Below are 24,170 nucleotides of genomic sequence, written 5' to 3'. Positions count from 1 at the left end.
GGCTATTCCATCTTTGGCAGCATCGCAGCCCAGTCCAGTGGTGTCCTCCATCCCCACCATCCTAACAAACCAAGGTCATAGTGAGCTAGTGATAATATTTTTTCTTCTAAGCCCGTAAAACCGTTTGTGGCTGTTCTACAGACAATGATACAGGATTCTGGAACACTCAGCAAGTGAGTTAGCAACTGTGTTGCAAGAATAGCAGAGGGGGCATAGTGGTTAGCACTGCTGCCTCACAGAGCCAGGGATCCAGGTTCAATTCTGGCCTCAGGCGACTGTCTAAGTGGGGTTTGCACATTCTCCCCGTGTCTGTGTGGGTCTCCTCTGGGTGCTCCGGTGGATGGGCCCTGATCGATGCGCGGGGTTACGTGGTTGGAGCAGGGAATTGGGCTTCGGAGGAATGCTCTTTCGGAGGATTGATGCAAACGTGACGGGCTGAATGGTCTCCTTCTACAGTTTATGGATTCTATGGATTGAATTTACAGCACAGAAACAGGTCATTCAGCCCAACTGGTCTATGATAATGTTTATGTTCAAAAGCCAGCCTCTTCCCCTTCTACTTTATCTAAACCGATCAACATAACCTTCTTTTTCTTTCTCCCTCATACACGTAACTAGTTTCCCTTAAATGTGTCTCTGCTAGTCATTTCAACAACCCCATGTGGTAGCAAGCTCCACATTCTCACCATACTCCTTCAGTAAAGACGTTTTTTCCGAATTCTTCATTGGATACATTATCCCCTATTTATGAGCCTTAATTTTGAATTCATAGAATTATAGAATTTACAGTGCAGAAGGAGGCCATTCAGCCCATCGAGTCTGCACCGGCTCTTGGAAAGAGCACCCTACCCAAGGTTAACACCTCCACCCTATCCCAAAACCCAGTAACCCCACCCAACACTTAGGGCAATTTTGGACACTAAGGGCAATTTATCATGTCCAATCCACCTAACTTGCACATCTTTGGACTGTGGGAGGAAACATGAGCACCCAGAGGAAACCCACGCACACACGGGGAGGATGTGCAGACTCCGCACAGACAGTGACCCAAGCCGGAATTGAACCTGGGACCCTGGAGCTGTGAAGCGATTGTGCTATCCACAATGCTACCGTGCTGCCCCAAATTCCTTGATGGCTACCATATCAAACGCCTTCATAATTTTGAAGACTTCTATTTGGTCACTCCCTCAGCCTTCCATTTTATAGAGGAACAAACCTCAACCTTTGAACACTCTGAACATTGCCATGGCTGAAATCGGCAGAGAGACGAAGTAAAGATGTTGTAATGGTTTGCCGACCTCTGTGTAGTCAATTCTGCATTGTTTATCAGAGTGGTATCAACCACAAACTCTGGGTTAATCAGTTTTCTCTGAGCAATACTCCAGTTGGAACACTGAACAAATAAATATTGTTCACACTGAAGATATTGCCCCTCCCGTATTTCACAACATTGTTATTCACTTAACTAGACAAATGAAGAACCATTACTGAATAGTCAGGACACCACATCCAATGGTATTGTCAGTTTCTTGCCATCTAAATTCTGATCACCTCCTTCTCATCTTATAACATAGTTAACCCAGCGAATAGAGAAAAATCAACAGGCACCTTGGAAACGTAATGCTTCACCCATTGTGGTTATGATCTCAACAACAAACGTGCACCATATAAAGTAAGTATTCTGTGGTGAGGTCTTTACCAGGAATTGTCACACTAACCCAACAGGGAGGCATGATTGTGTTTCAAAGTGATATTTATATCGGAGCTGCAAATTTGCAACTCGTTTGCATTTGAAGATAAAAGGCGTATGTGATCAATATCTGCCTTACAACCTGCTCAACAACCAGCGGAGAGGCAGGCTTTAAAATGAGTTTCATCCCTTAGAATCTAAAATGCTGTAAAAACAGTATTTTGTTTTGTAGTCGGGGGCATGATTGGGTGGGGGGCAGGGACAGTCAGTACTATAGTTACCAGGAGTTAGAGTGGTTTCATTCTTCTAACTTTTCCCGGGTAACAGTTCTGGTAAGCCAGTCAGGATCATCCAAAGTCTCCAATTTAACTCGGAGCATCAGATGGTTCTGGACACAGGGTAGTGTTTGAACCCCCGGGGCAAGTCCCATGCAATCCTTGCATGGGGACTTCCAGCAGGTATGTCCACAGAGGTCAGAAATTCTGGGACAATTAAGTTGTATTATTTCTCCCTTTGGATTTGATTTGGTCAGGAACATGGATTGAATTCAAACCAAACACTGATCATTTTTAAAAAAAAATAGACTCCAGTATAAATTGAGCATGGCAATCGAATCCAGTCACACATCTATGTAAAATATCTATCTTCAGTTGTTTAAGCTGTGTTTTGAAGCAGGGAGTTTATGTTGGGCATATTTTTTCTGTGATATGTTTGTGGGGTACACTTTTTAAAACAAAGTTAAGCTCCTTGAATATGTTAATGAGTGTTCTAATGCCTGTTAAAGGGCATCAGAATGGGTTTTCAATGGACGGAGGGGCATTGGGCTTGTTGCCATCCGGATTCCGCGGTAGCCATCAACCAAAGGAAACTGACAATGTGGGTGATCTAACAGTCGCATTCTGCCCACAATGGGCAGGGCCCAGAATTGCATTTACACGTGAGTAGTTAGCCTCACTTGAATGTGTCTATGCCGGATCTACCCAGAGCCTGTGATCGAATCCCCTCACCTGGCAGAACTCAAGCAGGTGCCGTTTAGCACTGATCTCCACAAACGTGGACCAGGCAGGATGGCACTTGGGAGGGTCTCCCAACCGATCGGAGGCCTCTCAGTGGTTAGCCTTTGGGCTGGGTGGTACCCTGGCACTGCTGATGCTACTCAGGCAGTGCCACCCAGGCACTCTAGCAGTGCCATGTGGGGCACCTTGGCATTGCCAGGGTGTCAGGCTGGCTTGCTCAGGTGGCATTAGGCCCTTAGGATGTGGGGTGAAGGACCTGAGGACCCCCCCAATTGGTATGCTGAGGTATTGGGGGTCTGGGGGTCAGGCTGGGAAATTGAGGGATCTAATTAATATAGAATGTGCCACTAATATCTTATGACTGAAACATTACTCATTTTAATTACTCAATCTGTATTTTTTATGTTACAATTCACGGACGAAGAAAATTATTGGGAAGATTTTCCCAGCTGCTCGCCGGTAATGACAGAACAATTAGATCATCGACTCATATTACTCATATTAAGCAGTGGTTAGCACTGCTGCTTCAGAGCTCCAGGGACCCAGGTTCAATTCCGGCCTCAAGTTACCGTCTGTGTGGAGTTTGCACTTTCTCTCCGTGTCTGCGTGGATTTCCTCCGGGTGCTCCGGTTTCCTCCCACAGTCCAAAGATGTGCAGGTTAGGTGGATTGGCCATGCTAAATTGTCCCTTAGTGTCCAAAAGGTTAGGTCGGGTTACTGGGTTGTGGGAATAGGGTGGAGGCATGGGTTTAAGTAGGGTGCTCTTTCCAAGGTTTAGGGCAGACTCGATTGGCCGAATGGCCTCCTTCCGCACTGTAGGGATTCTATGAAGATTAAGCCACTGACTTCCCAATGTTGTAAGAAAAGGATTGACCTGAAGAGATGCTGCCATGAAACTCCACGGTTGCAGTCAAGCACAAAACAATTGGCTCCTGCTTTCAAATTGTTGACTACACTCAAATTCAGGGGCAGGGAGCCTGATTGGTGGAAATACCCATGATTTTTGAATGTCAATTGCCATTTTTATATAATGCAAGGTAAAAGGTATGTAACAATAAACTCACTTAATGTGCCCTTCCAGCAGAAAACCAGAATCAAAGCAAGGGTGCTTCAGGGAATGAATCCCTTTTGTCTCCAAAGGGATTATGTGATTGATAGATCTACCCCAATAGTTCAGGTATAGGTCATATGCTTTGCATATAGGAAAATCTGTGTCAGCCTCTTTTATTTCCATTGTGCGCCTTACCTTAGCGTCAGAGGCTAGGTTTCCTTACTCTGGGTGATTTACCGTGATGCTAAGTGATGATTGAAGCGCTGGGCCATTGCCACCTCCAAAGTGAGATGGAAAAGAGCTAATACAATACTGAGAACAATGCTCTGTGACAATTTGATCTTTGGTTGTATTTTGGCTCTTGAGGCAATATATTGATATTTTCAACAAGGAGTTAAGGATACAGTTCTAGAATTTAACCCCCCTCTGCCCTCCCCGCCACCCGAACACCAACAACCCTATGAATCTTTGATGTACATTCCTATGGTGCATTAAACTGATGGGTTTCTTTTTGTCTGGTCTGGTAGATGATTAGAATTCCAGAATCACAAAAGGTGTTAATAGTATGTTAAGGATATTGTTAAGATACACAGATGAAGGCATTGTTTAATTAAGTATCTGGAGCACTTATAAAAAGGTACTGTTGGGTCACGGAGGTAGTCGGCAGGCATATATAATGCTGCATTCTGCAAATGAACCTATTATCAAGGAAAAGGGTTGGTGACTAGATTCGTTCTTCGGCAGCTGGCTTGGAATCCATTTAACCTTGGAATTCTGACCAATGTTTCCCCAACACTCTCATAATGGGGAACTCTCCAAATTATTATGAATGCAAGCATTGCACCAAATCCAAAAATCCAGATATGAACTATTTCCTCAAACTCAAGTTTCAAAAGTAAAATGAAGTAGCAGAGCATGTCCAACGATGTTTCTGGTTATCAAAGTATCTTGTAAAATATTGGATGTGAAACAGGCCTTTAGAAGATCGTGTGTGAGCGAGGGTGTCAATGACACTCGGTATAGATTTTTAATTTTTATTTCTTATCCCATCCTTAAAGTTACAAAGCCAATGCGCAGAGTGGACAAGGCAAACCCTTAATCCATCTCATCGCTTGCTCCAAAAACAAATTCAACTTCAAATTGAAGCCAATTCATGGTCTCCACAAGAGAGACATACAAGATCAAGCTGACAAGAAAAGACATTGCACCTCATCTTGGACTTGATGTAACGCTTGATCTTAGCCAAAAGGCCGAGAAGCGATCACAACAAATTTTTTGACTAAAACATGCATTGTAAATTTCACAATCCAAACCATTCGCTTTCATACAGAGAAAGTGTCTGTAAACCTTGTTGAAACAGGCTGTTTTCTCCCCCTCTTACCTCTTGAGTTTTGCGCAGTATCTTCTCAATGAGGATGAAAAAGCTGTGGGGATCTCTGCTCACCAGTTCTTCCAGGCTCCAGCGGTTCACACAGAGTCCAGCTGAAAAAGAAAGCCAGAATCGTAGGCAAATTAACAGCAGCAATAACTTCATGAATTTATCTGGTGGGGCCAAAAGTAAGTTTCTTTCCTGTTAGATGGGAAATGTATGGCACTGGACCTGTTGCCTGGAATGCACCTTGCCTGATTCGCCATTCCATTGACTTCATCGTGTCAACTTGGACAGTGTTGCGACATAACGGCCAAGCTGGCCGCACAACTTCGATATCATAAAGGAGGAGAGAAGGATGCAGAGGTTTGGGGAGATAATTGCAGAGGTTAAGATGCTTGGCAGCCGAAGACTTGGCTGCCAATGGTGGAATGATTAAAATCCAGGTGATGGTCACAACCAGGAGAGAAACCGTGACTCCCCTGTGCATTCCCAATTTTAAAAAATAGATAAATTTAGAGTACCCAATTCTTTTTTTCCCAATGAAGGGGCAATTTAGTGTGAGCCAATTCATCTACCCTTTGGGTTGTGGGGGTGAGACCCACACAGCCATGGGGAGAATGTGCAAACTCTACACGGTCAGTGACCCGGAGTCGGGATCGAACCCAGGTCCTTGGCGCCATGAGGCAGCAGTGTTAACCACTGCGCCACCGTGCAGCCCTATGCATTCCCGATTTTAATCATTCCACCATTGGCAGCCACGTCTTCAGCTGCCAAGCATCTTAACCTCTGCAATGATCTCCCCAAACCTCTGCGACTTTCTCTCCTCCTTTAAGATACACCCTGACACCTACCTCTTTGACCACGCATTTGATCATGTGTTCTAATCTTTCTTTATGTAGCTTTGTGCCAGATTTTGTCTAATCTTACTCCAGTGAACCACTTTCTGATGATTTATGACATTAAAGGTGATACATTAATGCAAGCGGTTTAGCTCCCAAGGGGACTGCAACACATGTTTATGTCTATAACGCTCCACTCTAGGTCAGCTAACTCTATGTAGAATTGAGATTGGGTTTTTGGAGAGTGCAAGTCCCACTTTATTCTGTGCGGTTACTAACTGATCAGAACTACGCAATCATTGCTTAAATAAAATATATTTTCTGAAACGTCAACAGAAAATAATAGACGGATATGAAAGTGAATTAGAATGTCCTGCAATGATTTAACTTTCAGAATGATGGATAAAAGTTGGAGAAAACCTTTGGAGTAGTCAGACATGAAGAGTTCAGAACTGATTCATTCCCCATGTTCTATCATGGTAAAATAAATGAACACTGGAATACTGTGTAATGTTGTGCCGAATTGATACTAATTGAATATTTTAACATCACTGTTGAAAATTGTTGCATTTCATCCTAGTTCCCATTTTCCACACAGATGTGCGAATGTGAACAAATCTTTCTGCTGCTGAGTAATTATTGCAGTTTCACAACTGGCCAATGTACTGTCAAGGGACTATTTACAGAATCTGTTACTGTAAGTTTAGATCTAATTTTACACAGATTTGTCCTTTGAAAAGCAGAGTTTTTTTACAAAACTTAAATGAAAGAAGTAATTGCGCTGATGACTCCCCTTTGAAAGTCTGAATCTGAAAATGGACATCATACTCCAAGACAAGGGACTTTTCCCAGTGAATTACCCTGATTAATGAAACTGATTGGGTGAAGGAAATGTGCATAAGGAAATAAACTGTTTGATTTAACATCAATAACAGTATATTCCAGTACCCAAGTTACAGCTTGGAAAGTAATAACTTTAATAATAATCTTTATTGTCACAAGTAGGTTTACATTAACACTGCAATGAAGTTACTGTGTAAAGCCCCTAGTCGCCACATTCCGGCTCCTGTTCGGGTACAGAGAGGGAGAATTCAGAATGTTCAAATTACCGAAAAGCACGGGCGGGATTCTCCGACCCCCCCCCCCCCCCCCCCCCCCCGCCGACTGCCGAATTCTCCGGCGGGGGCGGGAATCACCACAATCGTAACATACGCTAATGGGACCGGCCGAAAACGGGTGGCCACCTGCCCCATCGTGGGCCGGAGAATCACCGGGGGGGGGGGGGGCACTGCCAGCGCCGCGTCGGTCGGCAGCCGCTGGTAGTGGCCCCCCCCCCCGGTGATTCTCCGGCCCACGATGGGCCGAGTGGCCACCCGTTGTCGGCCGGTCCCATCGGTGTATGTTACAATAGGTACTTACCGGCGGGACCTGGCTCCACGGGTGGCCTCCGGGGTCCTCAGGGGGGGGGATCTGGCCCCAGAGGGTGCCCCCATGGTGGCCTGGACTGCGATCGGAGCCCACCGATCCGCGGGTGGGTCTGTGCCGTGGGGGTACTCTATTCCACCGCGCCGGCCGGTATAACAGTCCGCGATGGTTGGCGTGGAGATGAACCCCCCTTGCGCATGCGCTGGGATGACGCCAGCACATGCTGGCGCTCCCGTGCATGTGCCAGCTTGCATCGGCCGGCGGAGTATCTTCGGTGTCGATTGGCGTGGTGCCGAGACCCTTCCGCGGCGGCTGGCGCAATCCACTCTGGCGCCGGCCTAGCCCCTGATGGTGCGGAGGATTGTAAACCTTCGGGGCAGCCCAACGCTGGAGTGGTTCACGCCACTCTTTCGCGCTGGAGTTGCCCGTCCCACCGGTTTCCGAAGAATCCCACCCTACATCTTTCAGGACCTGTGGGAGGAAACCGGAGCACCCAGAGGAAACACACGCAGACACGGGAGAACATGCAGACTCCGCACAGACAGTGATCCAAGCCAGGAATCAAACCTCGGACCCCGGTGCTGTGAAACAATGGTGCTAACCACTGTGCTACTATGCCGCAATCATATAGTGCCTTTTACAAACCTTAAGGTGTTACAAAGGGATTTGCAGCCAATTAAGTGTTTCCAAAGTGTAGTCACTGTTTTAATGTAGGAACATTTAGCAGCTAACTCAATGCGATAATAGGAACATAGGAACAGGAGTAGGTCATTCAGGCCCTCGAACCTGTCCCGCCATTCAGTGAGATTATGGATGATCTGGGGCCAAGCTCCATTTACCTGCTTCGGCCTATTTCCCACAATATCTTTGTTTAACAAAAATCTATCTATCTCAGATTTAAAATTTACAACTGTTCCAGCTACAACTGCTGTTTGCGGGATAAAGTTCCAAACCTCTATTACCCTTTGTTTATCTCCCCTGAACGACCTGGCCCTATTTTTAGAATCTCCAACCAGTGGAAATAGCTTGGGCGGGATTCTCCAACCCCCCGCCAGGTCGGAGAATCGGTCGGGGCGGCGTGAATCCCGCCCCGCCGCCCTGACGCTGGCTGCCGAATTCTCCGGCGCCGGGGTTTTGGCGGGATCGGGAATTGTGCCGCACCGATTGGCGTCCGCTGGCAGCGGCCCTCCCAGTGATTCTCCGACCCGCGATGGACCAAGCGGCCACCCATTTTTGGCGGTCCCGCCGGCGTAAATCAAACCAGGTCTGTACCGGCAGGACTTGGCTCTACGGGCGGCCTGCAGAATCCTTGGCAGGGCGCGGGGGGGGGGGGGGGGATCTGGCCCTGGGGGGTGCCCCTATGGTGGCCTGGCCACGATGGGGTCCACCGATCCGCGGGCGGGCCTGTGCATTGGGGGCACTCTTTCCCTCCGCGCTGGCTGCTGTCAACCTCCACCGTGGCCGGCGTGAAGAAGAACCCCCCCGCGCATGTGCTGGGATGACGCCAGCACACACGCTGGCGCTCCCGCGCATGCACCAACTTGTGCCTGCCGGTGGAGGCCCTTCAGTGCCGGTTGACGTGGCGCTAAGCTCTTCCACGCCAGTTGAGCGGCACCAATCCTTGCCGGTGCCGGCCTAGCCCCTGAAGGTACAGAAGATTCCGCACCTTGTGGGCGGCCCGACGCCGGAGTGGATCACGCCACTCCTTGGCGCTGGTACGGCCACCCCGCTGGGTAGGGGAGAATCCCGCCCCTTATCTTTATCTGCCCTGTATTTTCCTGTTGATATATTGATGACTTCGATCAGATCACCGCTTAACTTCCAAGATTCTAGAAATTTGAGCGGAAACAGGCCTAATTTGTGTAATCTCTCCGCGTAACTTAACACCTATAGTTCAGGTATAATTTTTGTAAACCTACGTTGCACCTTGTCCAAATCCAATATATCCTTCCTAATGTGTGGTGCCCAAAACTGCTCACAGTACTCCCAAGTGAGGTTTAGCCAAGATAATGAAATATCTGTTTTGGTAACGTAAATTGAGGGCAAGTGTTGGCACCTCAGGCACGAGGAGCACTCCCCTGTTCTTCCACGGGATCATTTATGTCTATCTTAGATGGCAGAGGTCCCCATTGCAGTTGCCCCTGCAATGCTCCCTCAGTTCGACACTTAAATTGTGATCTGGATTAAGCACTCAAAGCTCTCGAGTGGGACTTCAACCCATGATCTGCTGAGTCAACATTCTGCTGAGACACCTATATTGTACATTGTTCCGATAATAAGAAAACATCCGAACAAGACTAGTCAAATAAGTATATATAAATGATCTGAGAAAGGGTCCAGTGGAGAGGTTGAATCAATCGAGCTGTACAGCAGTCTCTTTAGGCAAGAAATTGATTGAAGCGCTAATGTTAATATGCCATTATAATCAGTCTTTGCAACATTTGGTTTGCAGGCTAGTTAAATTTATCTGCACCTTCAGCACATTCTGTGAGGATGAGCACATATTCGCTTTGTTGTTTGTGCGGAGGAGGAGGAGATGGAAATGGAGATAGTGAAAGATACCACAGGGCCACATGTGTTCTTAAAAGTGGAGAGGATGCACACTTTAAAATAGCAGTTTGGTAAACAACGTGTATAACATTTGACAAAAATGGTGGTAAATTATGTACTTATCTGTTCAATAGTTGCAAATGTGTGTACATCTCATCCACTTATCAAATTCCCCATCTTACACCCACTGTCATTGTGGTTTGATCAGAATGTAGTGAATATAGATTCACTGAAAACTTAACATAATGCAAAATGTTATCTGGAATATATCAATTTACAAAGAAATCATAGTGACGGAGTTGACTGTAAAGTTCTTGTTACTTTACGTTATGTGCAAGAGAATTTTTAAATTATATATTTGTACTGCTATCATTATTTTAAATTACATTAATCATGGGCATCAATATTGTTTGCGTCATCATTTCAAAATGGCATTATTCAAAATATTGGCCTGGATTTTCATCAAGGTGGGGGGTGGGACTTGGGAAAGTTTCCAGTTCGGCCCGTCCACCTCAGGAGAAAGCATCCGCAAAGGTGTGATCTTCATTGCCAAGGTGGGAGCAGGTGTGGGCTGGTGTCGGGCCAACCCACCTGGAAAGTTTTAGGAGACAGCCACAGGGCCTGTTGGGTATGGAGGAGGCTGCTTTAGAACAGAGAACATAGAACATACAGTGCAGAAGGGGGCCATTTAGCCCATCGTGTCTGCACCGACCCACTTAAGCCCTCATTTCCACCCTATCCCCGTAACCCAATAACCCCTCCTAACCTTTTTGGTCACTAAGGGCAATTTATCATGGCCAATCCTCCTAACCTGCATGTCTTTGGACTGTGGGAGGAAACCCACGCAGACACGGAGAGAATGTGCAGACTCCGCACAGACAGTGACCCAGTGGGGAATCGAACCTGGGACCCTGGTGCTGTGAAGCCACAGTGCTATCCATTTGTGCTATCGTGCTGCCCTTTAAAGGTCTACTTTGGTGCAGTGGAATTTCATCCCAGTTAAAATAAAAACACAAAGGGCCTCCAGCCCTCACACCCCTGCTCACCTTGAAAACATTAATTTTGCCCCATCCATCCCGCATCATGATTCCCCATGGTCCATCATGCTCCATACGCTAAACTCTGCCATTCCATCCACCCCCATGGCCCCCAAATGCCTTCTATGACAAGCTATGGTTTTTCCATAGTATTACAATGGTTGTAAAGGATCTCAGCCAAGTATACATAATGAGGCTTGGCTGAGACACCATACAACCATTATATTTGTTGAAACACCTGCACTCCTTAAAACACATTGTTTGATTGACAGTTCAGGCTGTCTGATCTCTGCTGTCAATTTGATAATGTTTATTTACACAAGATTAACTGATCTCGGGGATCTCTTGTTTTCCATTCCTGATATTTTAAAGGGTCTGAATGATTGACCTTCATGAAGAGTAGGGCCCATAACCTTTCTGGGGGCCATGACGCAGGACTATCTTTCAGATGAGACATGAAACCAAGGTCCCTGCATAGGAACCCAGGGCCCTGTTTGAAAGAAGCACAGGCGAGTTATCTCCAGTGTGTTAGCGGAGCTAAAAGGAGGCCGAGGCAGCAAGCCCGAGGCCAGGGCACGATGTAGGTGGGGTGTCCCACATCGGATGGCTCCCACCTAGGATGAAGTAAGAAGGCTGAAGTCTGGTCGCAGGGGAGCTCTGGGGGAATGTAGAGGAAAAAGAAAGAAGGTTTAAAGAAGTTTGGTGAAAGTTTTTTTTTCTCCCCTTTTTTTTGTTGGGTGAAGGAAGAAAAATTGTTTTTTTCAAAAAAAAATTCAGATTGTTGAAGGACAGGAGAGTGGAAGGGGAAAGAAAAGAAAGGAAAAACAATAAGCCGCGAAAGGATGCGAAGAACAGCGTCGAAGAAAGGAGAAAACACGGGGTCGCCGTTGAATGAGAGGACGAGCAAAAGTGCTGACAAGATGGCGGAAGTCGAACCACAAGGCGGGGCCGCACTACTTACGGTAGAGAAATGACCGAGGTGATGGCGGTGGAGCTGGAAAAGCAGTTCGCGAGGCACATGGAGGCCTTGAGGAAGGAGACAGTGGTCGCATTGAAGTCAGTGGTGGAAGAGGCAATCGCCCCGGTGAGGGTGGCAATGGCAAGGACATCGGTCGAGGTGAGAGAGCAGAGCGATAAGATGAAGGAAGTGGAGGAGGCCGCGTCGAGGCACAGTGACCAGGTCACCTCGATGGGGGATGAGCTGCCGAGGGTGGTGGAGGTCAACAGAGGACTCCGGGCAAAGCTCGAGGACTTGGAGAACAGCTCAAGGCGGCACAATTTGAGAATTGTGGGCTTGCCCGAAGGGACAGAGGACCCAAGGCCAGTTCAATACTTCGCTAAGAAGTTGGCGGAGCTGATGGGAGAGGGTGAGGACCCCTCCTGGTACGAACTAGACTGAGCTCATCGGTCATTAAGGCCGAAGCCCAAAGTGAACGATCCGCCAAGAGCAGTAATTATCTGCTTCCATAAGTTCTGCATGAAGGAGAAGGTATTAAACTGGGCGAAGCAGAAGCGCGAGGTGCAGTGGGATGGTACTGCGGTTCGGATCTACCAGGACTTGACAGTTGAGTTGGCAAAGAGACGAGCGGCGTTCGGGCAGGTGAAGGCGGCACTGTACAAGAAGGGGGTGCGATTTGGTATGGTGTACCCAGCGAAGCTGAGGGTAACGTATAACGCCAAAGACTTTTATTTTGAGACAGCGGAGGTGGCTGAGGCGTTCGTGAGGGCAGAAGGCTTGGGACAGACGTGAGGAGCAGAACTGGAAGAGAGAATGTGGACTGTGTTTGAGAAGCTGGAAAATGTATAAATGCTACAACTTTATTTTTAATGATGTGTATTGTAATTTACTTCTCTTGGCATTGTTACAGAGTTAAAGTTAATGGTTGGGTTGGTGGGCGCTCTGTGTTGCGACGGTTATATCTTAGTTTAGTGAATTGTATGGTTTGGATTGTTGGTTTTGTTTTTTCTTTCTCTGGGTCTGGGTGGAAGGGGACGATATATCTCAGTGGGGGAGCCACCCGTGCTAGCTGACTAAAGTCAGGTAGTGAACGGAGGTCAGGTGAGAGGAGGGCTGCGGACGTTGGAGCCTGGATAGCAGGCTTCATTGGGCCTACGAGGCGAGCAAGAGGGGAGGAAGGGATTGATGCTGGGAGATGTTTTTGCAAGGGGAAAGGGTTCTTGGGATGGGGGAGAAGGGGTTCGTGTTAACAATGAACAGGGGCGGATCAGGCTTATGAGGCAGGTCCCAATGGTATGATGATGGTGCATAAGAAAGGTGGGGGGGCGGTGAGAGATCCCCAGTAAGGATATTCACGTGGAACGTGAGAGGGCTAGGAGGTCCGGTCAAGAGGTTAGGGTGCTTGCGCATCTTAAAAGTTTGAAAGCCGATGTCGCAATGCTGCAGGAGACTCACTTGAGGGTGAAGGACCAGGTGAGACTTAAAAGGGTTGGGTTAGTCAAGTGTTTCACTCTGGATTTGATGGAAGGGCTCTAGGGATAGCGGTGTTGGTCAGCAAAAGGATACGCTTCCAGATGGAGAAGGTAGTGGCAGATCAGAGGGTAGATACGTGACTGTGACAGGGGCGCTGGAGGGGAGTTTAGTGGCGCTGTTAAGTGTATACGGTCCCAATTGGGATGACGTGGGATTCGCGAAGAAGGTGGAAGGTGGTTGGGGCCATTCCCGACTTGGACACACACGAGCTGATTGTGGGGGCGGTACTGAAACTTGGTGCAGGAGCCAAGGTTGGACAGATCACGGCTGCACTCGCTGGTCCCATCAGAGGGGGGGGGGGGGGGGGGGGGGGGGGGGGGCGAAGGCGCTGGCTGGGCTAATGGTGGAACCATTGGAGGTTCCTGCACCCAAGGGAACGTGAGTACTCATTTTTCTCAGCAGTCCATAAGGTATACTCGTGGATCAACTTTTTTGCGGTGGGAAAGGCAGCGAAGCTGGAAAAGAGGAAGGAACTACAGGCACGCTTCGGCCGACTGTCCACCAGGAAGGCGAGCTGAGACGAGCGAGGGGTGCAGTTTATCAAACATGGAGATAAGGCGGAGCGTATATTAGCAGGTCAGCTCCGGAGGGAAGCAGCGGCAAGGGAAATTCTCCAGGTGAGGGATAGGGCCGGGAAGCTGGTGGTGGCTCCGGAGCTGATTAATAAAGTTTGTGAGGAATTTTACGAGAGGTTGTACAGGTCAGAGCCACCCAGGGGAGACTGTGAGATGCAGGAATTTCTAGATGGGTTGGAGTGCCCGAGGTTAGGGAAGGGGGACAGGGCTACATTAGAAAGAGCAATAGTGGAGCAGGAGATAAAGGATGTGATTGGAGGATGCAGTTGGGGAAGGGGGCAGGGCCGGATGGGTTTCCGGTGGAATATTCTAAAAAAATTCAAGGATAAGTTGGCACCCCTGATGGTGGGGATGTTTGAAGAGGCGATAGGGAAGGAGGTGTTGCCACAAACTTTGAGACAGGCATCGATTTCACTCTTGCTAAAAAAAGATAAGGATCCGACGGAGTGTGGGTCGTATAGGCCCATATCATTTCTGAATGTGGACGCAAAAGTATTGGCGAAGGTACTGGCGGGTAGGCTGGAGGAGTGCCTCCCAAAGGTGATAGGTGAGGATCAGATGGGGTTCGTGAGAGGGAGGCCGCCTTTTTCAAACATTAGGAGGGTTTTGAACGTCATTATGGTACCGGCGGAAGGGAAGGAAACAGAGGTGGTTGTGGCATAGGGTGTCCTTTATATGCCGACGACTTGCTGCTGTATGTGTCGGAACCGAGTGTCGATAGGGGGAATATTGGAGCTACTGCGAGTATTTGGCTCTTTTTCGGGGTACAAGCTGAGCCTGGATAGGAGTCAGTATTTTGTGGTGTCTCGGCCGGGTGTGGGGGCAGGGGTGGCAGGGTTGCCATTCCGTAGGGCAGGGACTCACTTTAGGTATCTGGGATACAGGTTGCCTGGGAGTGGGGGAGGCTTCGCAGGTACAACATCTCTAGTTTGATGGGGAGAGTGAAAGCCAATCTGGCAAGGTGGGATGGTCTCCCTCGGTCACTGGCGGGGTGAGTACAGGAGGTTAAAATGAACGTGTTGCCGTGATTTCTGTTTATTTTTCAATGCCTACCGATTTTCCTGCCAAAGGCTTTTTTCAGGGAGATTGAGGGAAGGATGACCTCGTTCCTATGGGGAGGGAAGGTGCCCAGAGTGAGAAAGGTGCCACAACAGAGGGGAAGGCAGGTAGGGGGTTTGGGTCTTCCGAACCTGATGTACTACTACTGGGCGGCGAATGTGGAGAAGGTGCTGAGCTGGGTCAGAGGGGTTGATTCCCAGTGGGTCAGAATGGAGGAGGGTTTGTGCAGGGGGTCGGGGCTGAAAGCACTAGCAACGGCGCTGCTCCAGATAGCTCTGGGGAAATACTCAGGGAGTCCGGTAATAATAGTTTCATTGAAAATCTGGAGGCAGTTTCGCCAACACTTCGGGTTGGGGGCAGGGTCGAGGGAAATGCCGATCCGGGAGAACCACAGATTTGAGCCAGGGAAATGGAATGGAAATTTGCAGAAATGGGAAGAGAAGGGGATTAAGACGCTAAAAGATTTGTTTCTTAAGGGTCGGTTTGCAGGACTGAAGGAGCTGGAAGCGAAGTGTGGGCTGGAGAGGGGGGGGGGGGGGGGGGGGGGGGGGGAGAGAAATGTTTAGATACATGCAGGTTCGAGATTTTGCCAGAAAGGAGATACAGAGCTTCCCGGAAGAGCCGGCCTCCACATTGCTGGAGGAGGTGCTGACGACAAGGGGACTAGAGAAGGGGGTACTGTCAGCGGTGTACAGAGCTATTCTGGAAGAGGATAAGGCGCCACTGGAATGGATCAAAGCAAAGTGGGAGGAAGAGTTGGGAGAGGTTATAGAGGAGGGGGTCTGGTGTGAGGTGCTCCGGAGAGTAAATGTCTCCACCTGATGTGCGAGGCTGGGGCTGATATAGCTGAAGGTGGTATACAGAGCACACCTCACGAGGGCGAGGATGAGCCGATTCTTTGTAGGAGTATGTTTTGGTCCTGTCCAAAACTAGAGGATTATTGGAAGGAGGCTTTTCAGGTAATTTCCAAGGTGGTGCATGTGAAACTGGACCCGGGTCCCCGGGAGGCCATATTCGGGGTGTCAGACCAGCCAGGGTTGGAAACGGATGCGGAGGCAGATATCATAGCCTTTGCCTTGTTGATCGACCGAATGCGGATCCTGTTGGAATGAAGAGCAGACTCTCCACCCTGTGCCCTGGCTTGGCGGGGGGACCTGTTGGAATTCTTGACTCTTGAAAAGGTTAAGTTTGAACTGAGAGGAAGGACGAAGGGGTTCTACGACTCATGGGCATTATTCATTATGCACTTTCAAGAGCTGGATAACATCGAAAATTAGTTGGGGGGATGGGTGGGAAGGTTAGGGGGAGGGGGCTGTGTGTATTAAGGGTGATTACGCGTAATCCCCGATTCCTTTTTGTCATTTGTTTATCTAAACATGCGGGCTGATGTTTGGGGGTTGGTGGGAGGATGGGATCGTTGTTATTGTTATGGGGATTGACATATTTGTTACTGATTATTGTTTATTGTTGGTGGGTGTAAATTCGGGAGAAAATGCAAAAAAGGAGGAGAATAAAAATATTTAAAAAAAAAGAAAATCAAGCCATTATTGTATAGCTATTTGTGGAACCTGGCTGTGAAATTGATTGTTCCGTTTCCTGCGTTTATAGCAGTGATTATTGTTCATAGGTACCTCATTGGCCACAAAGCCCTGGAGATGGCTAGGGAACACAAAAGATTATGCAAATGCATCTGCCACATTTTTTCAGAATTTCAAGGTAATCCACATATAAACGGCATGGGCGCATAATCTCCCTTTAACTACTCTGTCAAAAAACCCTGCAGTAAACCATTTGAAATTTATAATCATCTGGGGCTAGGGCTTTAAGATATTATTGCTCTACTGCTGTACTACCTGAAGTCAAAATCCATGCTGATTAGTTCTGGTCCTTTTGTTTGCAATCGTCTCCACTTTCTACAACGATTTTATTATATTTAACATGAAAAACACAAATATCTATTATTTCTATTTAATCTTCTTTTGTTTTCTCAAAACTATTTTTACTTAAGTACATAAACTGTTGCAATACTATTCCTTAGAAACTATTGCATCTTATGAGGCCAACATTTGAAATTGTGTGCAGGAAAGTAAGATTAAACACTTCTCACCCAACACCATTGTTCAGCTGTGTATTTGAGTACACTAATTCTATTTAAAGTATGTATTGTCAAGTTATGCATACTATCTCCTTCTAGTTCCGACTTAGGTCCATTACAAAGGATACAAAAAACAAAGGAAGGACTATGTGAATGAAGCAGGTGGTGCACCTATAGCAGGGTGTGTTTAGTCAAATCACATTTGTATGTTATCTCAATTCAGAAATTAGCCTATTTTTCTCTGCACACCTACAATTGGTACATGAACAGAGAGTGCACAATAGAATAAGCAATCAGGGTCTAGTCCAGAGAAAATGGAGGAAGTACAATTGAGCAAAGAATTCAAGGAGCACATAGCAGATTGAATTTGAGAGGGAAAGACAATAATGTTAGAGAAGAACAGGACAATATTCTACCCACCCTTCTCTTTCAGCTGCTGAGTGATCTGTTGTTCCTCTCCAACATTTCCTGCTTTACTTGTGGCACAGTCTGTTTAATTTAAATGGATGTTTTCTCTCTCTTGTTGATCCCACAGTTTTGACCAACGCAACAATCCATTTGCATCATGCGATGGTGTGGTGACAGATTTGCATTGACATGATAAGTTCCTAATTTTGAGCATGCTATACTGGGGGGTGGTGGCAAGCCAAGGCTAGGTATTTTTCCTGACAGTGAGGCAAAGGAAAACTGGAGCGTGTCATCCCAAGCCAGACACGCATGCCTTTTGCTTACGGTTTATTTATTATTTCTTTTAAATTTAGAGTACCAATTCTTTTTTTCCCCAATTAAGCGGCAATTTATCGTGGCCAATTCACCTACTCGGCACATCTTTTTGGGTTGTGGGAGTGAGACCCCCCACAACCCAAAGATGTGCAGGGTAGGTGGATTGGCTACTCTAAATTGCCCCTTAATTGTGTTGAAAAGAAAATTGGACAAACATAAATTGAAATGTTATTATTGCAAAATGTGTGAGGGCGTGAACCCGAGTACCATTCATTGAAATGGATTTTAATATTCAAAATCGGCTTAACGCCGAATCTTCGGGGAACGTGCAATTTCCCAACCGCTGACATCAAGTCATCAACGGAGACCAGACGTGATGACCATGCTGGTGGGAGTGGTGGGGGGGGGGGGGGGGGGGGGGGGGGGTGTTTCGGAGTCATTGTAGCCACCAGGTGGTCGGCGATTGTAAGGCAATGCCCTGGCACTGCCCCTGTCAACTTGCCAGTGCCAACCTATTAATCTATTTAAATTAATGGTAATTAGGCTCAAGCCATAGCTCGGCATGAACCTGATTACGTCTACTGGAAGGGCCTGGGAACATCATAAATTGTTTGATGCCTGGCTCAAATCCCATTTTAGTTCCCAGAATTGTCCTGATATAATGGGATTTGCGCCGGGCACAACACGGCTGGAAAATAGCTCCCAAGGGCACATCCAGGTTGGCATTGCCAGCGTGCCAGGGGATAGTGCCAAGATGTGGGGTCTGAAGGTGTGGGGCCTGTAGATGCCCCACGGCCAGGGATCTATGTTCAGGGGAGAGAAACATGTCATCAAGTGTGGGGGGAGGGGGGGGGAGGGGGGGGGGGGGGGGAGGATCCTGATGTCTGTTATTTGGAAGCTTTAATTTCACTTTGAGTTTGGGGCAGCCTTTAAAAAGATCCCACTGATCAACATCACAGAATAGAATTTACAGTGCAGAAGTAGACCATTCGACCCATCGAGACTGCACCGGCCCTTGGAAAGAGCATCCTATTTAAGCCCACACCTCCACCCCAATTCGCGTAACCCGGTGAAACCTTTTTTTAGACACAAAGGGCAATTTAGCATGGCCAATCCACCTAACCTGCACATCTTAGGACTGTGGGAGGGAACCGGAGCACCCGGAGGAAACCCACACAGACACAGGGGAGAACGTGCAGACTCCGCACAGACAGTGTCCCAAGCCGGGAATCGAACCTGGGACCCTGGAGCTGTGAAGCAACAGTGCTAACCACTGTGCTACCGTGCCATCAACTCTGTGAAGCGGACGTACCAGCGTGTTGAGATGCCGCCCCTCACAATGACAGCGCAACACTCTCCCCCCTTCATAAAAATGGCAAAGGGTGGAAGATCATGGACGCGATTTTACAGCCACACTGCATTCAAAAAGCTGCGCACCTTGGCGCTGTGTGGCCAATAGAAGCCGGGCGACCCCTCTCCCAGATATATCCAGCTTGCAAAGCCTTGTGAGATCTAACAACAGCTAGTCTCACTTTAATGTGCATATTCCTGAGTTCCCTGGGGTGTTGGAATCAATCTCCTATGCCTTGGAGAACTCGGGCAAGCGCCTTCAGTACTGGTCTCCACAAATGGGAACAAAACGGAACAGCACTGTGGGGGTCTCCCAGGGAATCGGAGACCCCAGATGTATGCTCGTTGGGAGGGTGGTATCCTGACCCATTCTGGCACTGACATGGTGCCCACCTGGCAATGCTACAGACAGGATGGCAGTCTGGCATTGCCAAGGTGCCAAGCTGGCATTTTTTGCATTGTGGATATCCGGCCCGCGTGTCCTGTGCGTGGGTTGGGTGAGACCGGGGGACACTGCCATTGTGCATTGGGGATTGGGGTGGTATTGCATCAGGGTCTCCAATGCTCGGGACGCCATTTAAAAATGGTGTCGCAATCTATCGCTACACTGAAGAATTCTGGCGAGTGGAGCTCCTCAGTGCACAAAGAGGACTATGTACGGCCTTGGGTCTGTGTTCCCCGCTGAGGCCCCCTATCTGATGCGAGTGCCGTTTTATAGGGTGGCGTTTCTCGCCGCTACGAGCACCGGGAAACGCACTCACTTTGGGACTTCGTTCCCATTTAGTTAAATCCCGCTCCTTATTGGCAAGCCTGCCCCTTTCTCTGGGGAGAAATAAACCCTGTTCTGACTGAACGTCGACAGTGTAGGGTTTGTTGGTGCTCCGAACACTGGGAAACACCCGGCTAAACCCACCCGTTATGGGTCTCCCATTCGGGTAGATCACGCCCACTGTTTTTCTCGCCACCGATGCTGCCACAGCCATTGAGTAATACCAGTCGTTTTTGTTTTCGTTTCACATTTGCAGCATCAGGAAGTATTTTGCTTTTGTGCTGAATATGGGTTTCTTTACCTTTACAGAAAGGACAACAAAATTTAAATTATCGAGAAAATTATAATGATTTGAGAGGCCAGTGAGAACATTTTATGGCGTTGTGAAATAGGCTATTTCAAAATACTGTTCTGGAAGAGAGAACTTGACATTCCTTTTGCTTACCATAGATTCCTGTATGGATGCCAGTACACTATTTAAAAGATTTTATTTGCCTTTGTGAGATTGCAAAATTTTAAAGAAAGCATTAATGCAATAGCCTAGATAGATTAAAATTGCAAAGACATATTAAGTATGATATAAAGGGTGGCACAATGGTAAGCACTGCTGCCTCATAGCGCCAGGGACCCGGGTTTCGGCCTTGGAGTGTGTGTATGTGTGTCTGTATGCATGTATGTGTGTATGTGTATGTGTGTGGGTATATGTGTATATATATGTGGGTGTGTGTATATATATATATACGTGTATATGTTAGTGTGTGTGTATGTGTGTGTGTGTGTGTATGTGTGTGTGTGTGTGTATGTATGTGTGTGTGGTGTGTGTGTGTGTGCCGTGTTGGTGCAGACCTGATGGGCCAAATAGCCTTCTCCTGCACTGTAGGAATTTTATGGTTCTATAGCCAATCCTAATATCTAATGGTTTAAAATTCTCTTAAAGGGGACTTGAGAGAATAATATATTAGCCCATTTAGCAATGTAAAAAGACTAAGACGTGGTAAATGGTCGACACAGTGATTGTAGGCAAGAATAATTTGCATTTGCTAGCATTTTTAATGTAATAAGATGTTGAAAATATAGTAAAATATTGATTTGCACAAAAGCCTACAATACATATGGGCCAATCAAATTATTTCACTTCACTAAATTACATCCAACACACGAACCAAATGTGAAAATCCAGATGAGAAAAAGTAGCTCTAAAACAACCTTGGTCACACTTTTACCTGGGTTAGCAGTCTGCAGTGTCATACTTCCTTCCAGGCACATACAGATAATGGAGATCTTGTGCAAACACGGGCAGGAATGGGAATTAACCATTCCTGGCCACATGGTATTCAAATAGAATAGGGAAGGTGCCCGCGTGCCCGCTTCCCCCCCCCCCCCCCCCCCCCCCGCACCCCCCCCGCCCCCCGCACCCCCCCCCTTCCCCCCCCCCCCCCCGCACCCCCCAACCTCCCGCCGGCGGCATCCTCTGGTCCCACCATTGTCAACCTCCACTGCATCTTCCCTGGAAGTCGGATGGGCAAGCCACGCGATTTGCCATCAGCATTGGCAGGGCTGGGAGATCTCGTTGGCAGCCAATGGCAAGATGCCTCCGCCATAGGAAAACCTGCTATGGGGAAGGTGGAAAATTCTGGCCTGAATCTATTCTGCAGGTGTTGAAGAAGAGAAAAGGTATGTGTGGGATACTTACTTTCAAAATAGGGACATTGAACACAAAGACAAGGAATCCAAGCTAAACCATTACAAAAGACTGGTTAGGCCTCAGCTCAAGTGTTACGTACTATTCCGGGTACTACACTTTAGGAAGAGTATCAAGGCTTTGGAGAGGGAAGAACAGAGATGAGGGACTTCAGTTATCTAAAGAAATTGAAGAAGATGGCATTGTTCTCCCAGAACAGAGAAAATTAAGTGGAGGCCTACCGGGGACACTGCAAATTAATATTTTGATAGAGCATTTGAGGGGAATTCTTATGGCAATTGGATTGGTAACCAGATTTCAAATAATTGACGAAGGGTCTAAAGGAGGTAGGAGAACAATTTCTTTTTGACACAGAAGGTGGCTACGATCTGGACTGCGCTACCTGAAGGGGTGACGGAAACAGAATCCATATGAACTTTCCGAAGGCAATTGAACATGCACTCGACAAGACCAATTTGCATGGCGATGACTCGAGATTAAATAAAATAAAATTTCTTTAAACATAGAGTGTCCTCCTTCTGAGTTGTAAGATTCTAAATTAGAAACCTTTTGGAAAAGCCACCTTTGGTAAATTTTCATGAATGACTTAATGTCTGCTACACTGTCAATTTCAGAAAGGGGTGTAGGGACACTTCGGGATGTTACACAGTGTTTCGCCGCGTGCCTGAATCTCATCAGCAAGTTTCACTATGAGCAACAATGAACTCATTTCCGTACATTAAATCTAGCGTCTGACATAGTGTCGTAAGGATTGTGCCTATTTGGCAGATTTCTCTTATTAAGGTCATGCTTGCATCGGTCTTTATTATTTTCTATGTTAGATCACCCCAGTGCAACCTTTATGAGGGCCACATAATAATCTTTATTGTCACAAGTAGGCTTACATTAACACTGCAATGAAGTTACCATGAAAAACCTCTCGTCACCACATTCCGGCACCTGTTCGGGTACACAGAGGGAAGATTCAGAACGTCCAAATTATCTAACAGCACGTCTTTTGGGAGTTGTGGGTGGAAACCGGAGCTCCCGGAGGAAACCCATGCAGAAACAGGGAGAACGTGCAGGCTCTGCACAGACAGTGACCCAAACAGGAATCGAAACTGGACAGTGGCGCTGTGAAGCAACAGTGCGAACCACTGTGCTACCGTGCGACCTATACATGGTAGTACATGTCTGTGATCTGGAGAAATTCCCCAAAGCAACGAGTCCATGCTTCCCATTGTTTGATAAACTAACTTTCGTTTTCTCAAAGGTGCCAGTTTCACAAGATATAACCTCCTATTTGAGACGCAAGCTGGACGTTCAACTCTCTATTGTCACATCTCATCGGTTACTGCAAATCCACATTGGGGGAATATGGGCAGTGAATTTAAAATTCAGCAGTGCAAACAAGCTATAGGAAAATATGCTTTGTAATGTAATGACTCACCCTTCCAATTAGAAGAGATGGTTCTATCCAATCCATGCAAACATCTCTCCAGGGCATGATGGATCCGATCCTCTGTACAGGAGGTATGCTGCATTTTATATCATCTCCTAAAAGAAAATTTATGGACATCATTACTGTCTCATGAATTAAATAGAGAAGAAATGCCGACTCAAGACTAGAATAACAATAATAGAGATCAATGACAGTCTCAGAAATACTAACAATGCAGAGTTCAAATTTTAAAAGCTCATTTTCCGCCACTGCTGTCTCTGTTTTTCAGTGTGCCTTTTTCATTTCAATGGGCGTTTTCTTGAAATGTCCTCAATTTCATCATCTCAAGCAATGCTACTAAAGTCAGGAAGTGACGCATTGCAGAGACAACTGGTGTATGATGTCATGGTTACACGGACACAATGTCCACACAGAAGGTTACACAGCTGAGCTCATCCTTTCACGGAATCACATGGTGCATAAGAGGCCCGTCATAACTTGGGGTTAAGCAGGTCATGGGACACTACTTATGAGACTGGGGGATTGATATTCCCAAAGGTTTATGGGGAATACACACTCCCCCACTGAGGGGGTGCGGCACCCCTTCCTGTATAAAAATGGAGGGCCATGAACTGTGAGCTGGGCTCCTGTTGGAGAATAACTGCTCTGTACGCTTGTTCTGTTGCGTTAAATCTTTTTTCTTTGACTCAATCTGTTCGGCTCGATGTGGACTCCTTTCCGGACATTATAATAAGGCCCTTTGGTCCATCGAGCCTGCACTGACACGTGAAAAACACCTGACCTACCCATCTAATCCCATTTACCAGCACTTGGCCCATAGCCTTGAATGTTTATAATGAGCAAAGTGCTCATCCAGGTACTTTTTAAAGGATGTGAGGCAACCCGTCTCTACCACCCTCCCAGGCTGTTCATTCCAGACCGTCACCACCCTTTGGGTAAAAAGGTTGTTCTTCACATCCCTCAACAGAGTTAGTTTCCTCATTTA

At 47.2% G+C, this 24,170-nt stretch overlaps 1 protein-coding gene across 1 annotated transcript in view; it reads right to left on the bottom strand.

The window, feature by feature from the left end:
* Positions 1–24,170, bottom strand: part of pik3r5 (phosphoinositide-3-kinase, regulatory subunit 5) — a 120,471-nt gene that overhangs the window by 69,490 nt on the left and 26,811 nt on the right. Inside the window, exons 2-3 of the mRNA XM_038777263.1 lie at positions 23,174–23,280; positions 5,139–5,239 (exon numbers count right to left, since the gene is read on the bottom strand). Coding sequence (XP_038633191.1) covers positions 5,139–5,239; positions 23,174–23,267 — 195 coding nt within the window. The 5' untranslated portion in view covers positions 23,268–23,280. The remainder of the gene's footprint in view (positions 1–5,138; positions 5,240–23,173; positions 23,281–24,170) is intronic.

Source organism: Scyliorhinus canicula, chromosome 18 (assembly GCF_902713615.1).
Source record: "Scyliorhinus canicula chromosome 18, sScyCan1.1, whole genome shotgun sequence".
Taxonomy (NCBI): Eukaryota; Metazoa; Chordata; class Chondrichthyes; order Carcharhiniformes; family Scyliorhinidae; genus Scyliorhinus; species Scyliorhinus canicula.
This window is presented reverse-complemented; position numbering and strand designations above follow the sequence as displayed.